Source organism: Ostrea edulis, chromosome 1 (assembly GCF_947568905.1).
Source record: "Ostrea edulis chromosome 1, xbOstEdul1.1, whole genome shotgun sequence".
NCBI lineage: Eukaryota > Metazoa > Mollusca > Bivalvia > Ostreida > Ostreidae > Ostrea > Ostrea edulis.
In genome coordinates, this window is record NC_079164.1 from 85100078 (window position 1) to 85108325 (window position 8248).

The 8248-nt window shown below is 36.5% G+C and overlaps 1 protein-coding gene across 1 annotated transcript in view; it reads left to right on the forward strand.

The window, feature by feature from the left end:
- The window catches only part of LOC125677249 (CD109 antigen-like), a 291878-nt gene that overhangs the window by 8679 nt on the left and 274951 nt on the right, over positions 1-8248 (forward strand). The window contains exon 3 of the mRNA XM_048915256.2: positions 3474-3634. Within this exon, the coding sequence (XP_048771213.2) occupies positions 3474-3634 (161 nt within the window). The remainder of the gene's footprint in view (positions 1-3473; positions 3635-8248) is intronic.

Below are 8248 nucleotides of genomic sequence, written 5' to 3' on the forward strand. Positions count from 1 at the left end.
AAACTAAATGGATATTTATGATTGTAAATTGATCTCAGGGGTAGTGATTTTGGTATCAAGATGGGGCCTTAAAGTGGTCAGCGATTAAATGTGTTAAAATTTGAACATTTTTAACTTCTTCTTGATATCTACCATTTCATTTCCATTCAAATTTGGTATGAAGCATCTTGTGGACAAGAGGGATAGAATTTGTAATTTTTAGGGCTCCTACACTCCATGGGTCTTAGGGGCAGGACAAAAACTGTTGAACTTTGGTATCTCTAACACTGATAACTAGAATACCATGGACCACTTTTTCTTTAGGTATTTTACCCTCAATGTCTGGAATCCTTGGATATCTCGAAGTGTTTTCTCGGTCCCATTAATGCTTACTGATTCTAAATCAAAACTAAATGGATATGTTGATGGAGTATCACTATGTAGTCCTTTTACCAAATTTGTAAATTTCATGATCCCTTGGGTTGGGGGTTTGGTTCCTGGGTGGGGCCAAAATTATTGCTGTGATGATTTGAAAGACTTTCTTAATTTTGCTGACATGGTATAAAAACTAAATACATATTTAGGAAAAAGCAGAAAAGGATGCACCAAAATTGTGAATTTCGCAATCCAAGGATTTTGACTATAGGACGGATCCAAATTAGTCATATCTTGTTAATGTTACATATATTATGTAAAGTCTTTCTTCAGTATAGGCACTTTTGGGAACATTTAAGTATTCAGAACACATCTTCTTTTATATGGTTGTTAAATATTGAAATGTAGCTTACATATGAAGAACAGGAGTTTCTCTTTAGATTTCATAGCCGTTAGGACTAGTGATACTTTTAACTGATACCCAGGTGACCACAAAGGCCTGTGGGCCTCTTGCACAAGGTCACCTGAGTTACATAGTTGGCCTATTGCAATTGTTCTGCATTTGTCTTCATCTGTTGTGCATTAACAATTGAGAAATTTTAACTTCTTTTTGATAACTTTTCAAAGTTGGTATGAAGCATCTTTGGGACAAGGGTGGGGGGGGGGGGGGGGGGGTGGGGGGCTTAGATTTTAAATGTCAGGACTCCTGCACCCCTTGAGCCTTCAGAGCAGGACTAAAACTACCAAAAATTTACCTACATACAAAATAATTATCTCTACAAATGCACATCTGTAAGAAAAACCAAATAGAGTCATGTAGAGCCAGAAGGCTAGCTGGCTTGAATTTCCAGAAAACATCTCAAACTTAAGTTTGAGTTTTCTTTTATTTGAGCAGCCATAATTTGAGTAAAATCTGACTTAAGTCCATTTTTTGACTTAAGTTTATTTTGAGAAATCCAGGTCTATTCTAAAACTGTAAATTTCATGATATCTGGGGTAGAGGTTCTGACTCCAGGACAGGGCTTGAAGCTAACTTTTAATGTCACGAGTCCAGCCGGACTGATAGTGTATAATTTCAACCAGTCCGCAGAAAAATTTACCAGTCCAACAGTTTCCCAAAAATAATTAAACATATTTCGTTAATGTTATTAAAATGAAATTTAACTCAATATGCCTCAGAGAATATTGTAACACTTAAATGTGGGATTTATATTTATGATTCAGATTCGTCTGATATCTACATATTGAAGCATGCCAAATGTGTGTATAAAATTTCATAAGTATATTTTCCAAAATTATGCTTTAGAAAATTAACCAGTACCGTTGGACTAACTAAAACAAATGTCAGTCAGTCCGCCAGACTTTTAACCATGCAGTCACAGACTGATGGGCATATGCTAATTTCGAGCCCTGCGGGGTGGGACCAAACTTGGTATATAATGTGTGAAATATTTGAATAACATCTTCTTTAATGCTATTGATACTAAATTGAAACTACATTATGGGTATTTAGAATGAGCAGGTAGCCCATTACCAAATTGTAAATTTCAGGATCCCAAGGTTAGCCAGGAGTTTTGATACCAGAGTGGGGCCAAAATGGTCATAGTGATTATTATACCCCACACAGTGAAGTTGCAGAGGGTATAATGTTTCTGACCCATTCGTCAGTCAGTCTGTCAGTCCCTTTCTTGTCGACGCAACTCCTTGAGACTGCTGAACTTTTGAACTTACAATTTCAAGCCCGTCTGTCCTGTTCTTGTGAGCACAACTCCTGAGACTGCTCAACAGAATTTTGTGAAGCTTTGTAATTAATAAGGACACTGTAGAAGTGCATATTCCCAGGAAATTCTGATTCAATAATTTTTATACGCCCGTCAAAGACGGGACGTATTATGGTATGGCGTCGTCTATCTGTCTGTCCGGACCTTGTGGGCAGGATACAGACTGAACCATAAGCCCTAGGACTTTACAACTTGGTACAATTGATCACCATGATGAGAGGAAAATGCCTATTGTTTTTCAAGGTCAGAGGTCAAGGTCGTAGTATCACTTATTAGGAAAACCTTGTGGGCAGGATACAAACCGAACCGTAAGCTCCAGGATATTATAACTTGGTATATTTGATCACCATGATGAGAGGAAGATGCCTATTGTTTTTCAAGGTCAGAGGTCAAGGTCGCAGTATCACTTATTAGGAAAACCTTGTTTTTCAAGGTTATAGGTCAAAGGTCACAGTATCACTTAGTTGGAAATCTTGTGGGCAGGATACAAACCAAACCGTAAGCTCTGGGATGTTGAAATTGGGTACATTTGATCACCATGATGAGAGGAAGATGCCTCTTATTTTTTCAAGGTCAAAGATCAAGGTCACAGTATCACTTAGTAGGAAAACCTTGTAGGCAGTATACAAACCGAACTGTTGGGGCTAAAACCATCAAACTTTGTACACATACGCTTTATGCCAAGTGGAGGATGCCTATTGTTTCTTAGGGTCAAGGTCGTAATCATTTAGCAGGATGCAGACCGATTCGTTGGAGGCAAGGACCATTAAACTTGGTACACATACATCTTGTGCCAAGTGAAAATATTACACAGAGAATAAACATTATTTGTCTTGTTTTTCAATGCAAAGAAAGTATGTCACACCATGATGATTGCTGATACTACCTGAAGCCAAGTTCTACAAATCATGGTGTAAGGAAAACGCCCTATATTAGCTTTTCACGGGCGTATTATGTACCATTGGCGGTACTCTTGTTCAGAGAGTTATGCCCCTTTTTAACGTAGAATTTCGAGCCCATCTGTCTTGTTCTTGCAGTAATGCATAGCATTACCATTCATTATGTGAGGCATTGTCAAGCAATGTTGGAGCATGGCTGGGGTATGTGAGCTTGCTCACTTTTTCTTTCATTGTGCTTAGTTTTGAAAGACTTCTTTAAAGTTATATATATGTTGTATTCTATGGATATATATTATCATAGGAATAAAAACCATGTTTTTATATCAAGCTCTATAAGTTATACACTTCGTGCAAATTATGCAGTTCAACTCGGACTAAAATGTAATCAAGCTGATTTCCTATTAAATGACATATTATTTGAGTATTGTTGATGTTGTAGGAATTACCTCGTGATCACTCCTGAGGAAGCTGTGAGAGGAGAGGTTTACCCTGTAACTGTCACCAACTACAGGGAGGAGGCAGCAGATGTTACAGTTCAGATTGCTTCAATGAGTGGGCCATATGCAAAAAAGATGGTTGCAGGGTTAATTCCAGCCCAAAGTAACTTTTGCATTTTTATTTTGTAACTTCCTACAGTGACTTGATATATTCAGTATAAGGAGGTAGATACTGTTGTCAAACTTTCTGTGAACAACACTGATATACCAAAACACACACACACACACATATATATACAAAGCACTAAAGTTCCAACAACACCCGATACCTCAGAGTGTCGGATCCACAGCATGGATACAAGGTCAAATACAAAAAATTATACAAAGCACTAAAATGACCAACGACACGATCAACCAGATTGTCAAATTTTCGTGACAACTCGTCCCTTCTTCAGGACAAACGAAAAGAATTACATAATGTGGCCAATATCAACAGAGAATAATAACAAAAACTACATATAAATACATCTAGCACTACAACTACACTAATCTGCAAACGTGTTTACGTATTTACAATGCAGACTACATGTTTTTTGGTTTTTAGGCTTGCCAATCAATGTTAAAAGCGGAGCGAATTAGGACATGCCTTATTCGTCCAAAGAGCTGATCTAAAAAAAAAACCAAACCTGTTCTGAAGAAGGGACATATATATATATATATATATATATATATATATATATATATATATATATATATACACACACACATAAAAATAATATACATGTGTATATACGGTGTGACCATTTGACCGAGCGAAACATGAAATGGTAATTGGCCTTCATAACTTGATTATAAGTACAGTAAATTAGAATCCACTTTAAAATATATATAGTTATTTTATTTATGAAATTCCCCTTGCGCTAAATGCTAGGGGTGTGTATTGCTCAAGATTTTCCGATACGATACGATACAATATTTTCTGATGCAATATCCGATATATTGGATTTTCAATGTAGTTAAGCATTTTCTGAAGTAAAATATCAAAAATTACAAAAATGAAGTGGTTTAATATATTTTACTTGATAACAAAACAAACAATGACAAGATTAAAAACTGAGAAATCTCCTATGTGTCACAATGTAAAAGTGAGGATTAAAGTCTGAGGAATCTCCGTTGTGTCACAATGTAAAAGCGGGGATTAAAGTCTGAGGAATCTCCGATGTGTCACAATATAAAAGCGGGATTAAGTCCGAGGAATCACTGATATCACAATGTAAAAGCGGGTATTAAAGTCTGAGGATTCGTGTTCCTGTTAGAAGCCATTTTTAAATTATGAACTTCGATCCCGACTATTAAAAGGGCTATTTTTAACCCGACATTATATCGTATCGTATCGTCGAAACACTGTATCGTATATCGCTGGACAGGCGTATACCGGTACATTTCGATATATCGATATATTGATTCACCCCTACTAAATGCCCAGTAACATATAAAGGGGGGATATATGAGATAACTACAGGATCCACCTATTCATTTGTAGCCAAGTGACAAGACTTTTGTCCGTTTTCTTTAATTTATTATGCCAAAAGGCAGCAGTGATCTAAAAAGAACAAAGTACAAATCAGTAAACAACAATTATGAATTATGTACAAAGGTATATCGAATGATGGTTGGTTGGTGATGTAATAAAATAACCTAATACATGTAGTTTATTTAAGTAATGTGTGCACACAACCTTTGGTCAAACCACTCAACACTAGAGTCATATGCAAGTATATATAGCGAGAGTAACACTAAATATAACACATGATACTATTATGTACTCATGGTAAAGTGTAAACACCAATACACTCAAACTGGTCAACTTAACATGACACAGATACTGACTCTTATGATATACAATCGTCCTAAGACCTAACTTGACTGTTTCAAATCAATAATATACATAGTCGCTACCAACAAGCAGACCTCTACATGTATACAGACAAGAAAAGTAATAGACTTATCCATCAACATAATCACCATCAAACTGATATATCATATGGGGGTCACAGGTCAATGTTTACAAGACAAGCTAATCCCTTATTAAGAACAAAGATTACATAAAAATGTAATGAAGATCATAAGTATTTACATTTTGTGAAGTCTTATTCATGCAGTTAATGCATTCAATGACCTCTTATGGTGTTCAAATGAAAACAACTAATCGGTAAACAAACAAACAGGTAACTGATATCGCCCACTAAAATCAGAACCTCGACCTAATTACGAACTGAGGAAACAATCGTTCCGGAATACTACATACAAAATTCTACGAGGTTGTTTTCTTTACATTTCAACTCAAAATAAAGTTGTGACATTGACATTCATATCGTTATGAATAACTATAGCTGAAAGGTAAATTATATAATTGCCTACTCCATTGTCCTATCAATTCTGTCAACCTAGATAATCTACCAGAACGCACATACTGCGTATGGCGGGAAATTAGTTCACCGAATACACAACTCGGGACGAAATCATGGAATTCAATTAAATGCACAATTATCATAATTTACATTATTGCAGACTAAGTAACAAGTAGCAAATGTACATAATATACACACCTGTATAACAGCAAAGGTTCTTAATAGTATAACATGGTATAAAGAAAAAGGCAGAGTAGCGGTGTGGTCTATGCTGCAGCGTAAAGTAAGAATGACGTCAGCCCTCGTCTGCACTATAACTACATCTAAAAAATACCAAGACAATCACGTTCTGACAAAATTGGAAATTAATATAAAAATAATCAATTTGCACTTGTCTACACATTTAACGCGGGGAATATAATGCCGGCCAACGTAAACCGTGCATTGTGACGTCACATAAGACTCAACTTTTTTCTCCCTTTCAAATCATTGACAAACAATTATAAACAACATTGCACCCCATTTGCAATATTTAAAAGACATTTAAAACTAAACTAACCAACAATTTTAAGGTGCTAAAACAGTAAAAGTAAATATATCGCATATATTTATTTAAAGAAACTTATGAACTCTTTCATCTATTTAGTCGTATTACTATTTTTCTATTTGATAATTGGGCTAAAAACGGTAACATTGATAATTATATTAATTGAATATATTTATCCAAGATGTCTGATAGATAAGGACAAGGTAAATGGTTCTGATGTTTATTACTCTGTTGATGGCGTTACTGGCCGCAGTGAATTTTGAGGATACCGTAGCAATGGGCTGCCTCACACAAAACAACAAATGCAACACAAGATGTATGTGCTACAATGGTTATTGTTGAAACAAAATCAGTGTGTAAAACTAACAGTAGACCAATAAACAAAATCTATAGAAAATTTGTCCGGTCTAGAGTGAGATAGATATTTAAAGACTGATTTGTGTATAGAGTGAATTAATGCAGTCTTTAAGAAAACATTACTGTATCCGTCCTATTGAGTGCCCTGGGGGTGCCTAGACAATTGGAGGGGGGGGGGAGTATTTAGTACTCTATGCTGAAATATTCCCATTAAAGTTTCCAACAGAGGGTCCTGACATAACCTTTCTGAGTGATAAATATCTTTTAATTTGCACGTGTTGTAATCCAATTTGCTTTGTTTGCAATATTTTAATGTAGAATTCCTGATAAGTCGATACATCACACTGTTTTTGTTGTTGACTAATACCACATACAATTTTCTAAACTTTTGGTTTCACTTTCACAGTACAACAACAGTTGTGTGCCGAGTTCGAATATAATTCTTGCATATGGGGATGTCATGTTTACAGAGATATCTGGGATCCATTCCAGGGAGAAACTCTAGAAACAAAAAGAGAGATTAACAATCCTATGGATAAATATGTAATGGCTGTTGTAAAGAACGGTGCAGTAGTTAAAGACGTGCCTCGAAAAATAAAAAAAGTTGTAGCATTCTTTTTAAAACGTGGGGGGACTCTGAAATGCATTGTAAATGGAAACTATCGCTACTCCTAAGATACCGGTATTGGTGGTCTAGAGATACCATGTATTATGATATTCAGTGTGGAACCAAGATTGCTAGAAAGATTAAAAACTCTATTACCAGAAAGGTGAGTAGTACTGTATTTCAAAGGGGGGCCTTTAATTTTTGAGAGTTGAAAAAAATCCCACAGGGTATAGGACAAATACGGTAGTCATTTTTTAATGTTCTACTTCATTTATTATTTGCCCCCACTACTTACACAAATCAGGCTTTAGAAAATATCACCGAAGAATAAACAGTAATATACATGATTCATGCATATTCAGAATTAAATTGATAGGGGTCAATGGCACTTATCTCTGGTTCAATTCTCAGTCCAACCCAAAATTTTCTCCTCTCCTAAACTACAGTTGGTGCCGGTGACCACCCCTGCACTGCAGGTTGTCCTGCCAGGGAGGAAAAGAATCTGGGTTGTGTGTCTTCAAGACAAAATAAAACAGGGAGGCATGTATTAGTTATGGCTACATGGACCGTGGATACAGACCTTAGGATAGCTCAGTGGTTAGAGCACCTGACTAGTGATGCAGGGGTTCGGCTCAGTGGTTAGAGCACCTGAGTAGTGATGCAGGGGTTCGGCTCAGTGGTTAGAGCACCTGAGTAGTGATGCAGGGGTTCGGCTCAGTGGTTAGAGCACCTGACTAGTGATGCAGGGGTTCGGCTCAGTGGTTAGAGCACCTGACTAGTGATGCAGGGGTTCGACTCAGTGGTTAGAGCACCTGACTAGTGATGCAGGGGTTCGGCTCAGTGGTTAGAGCACCT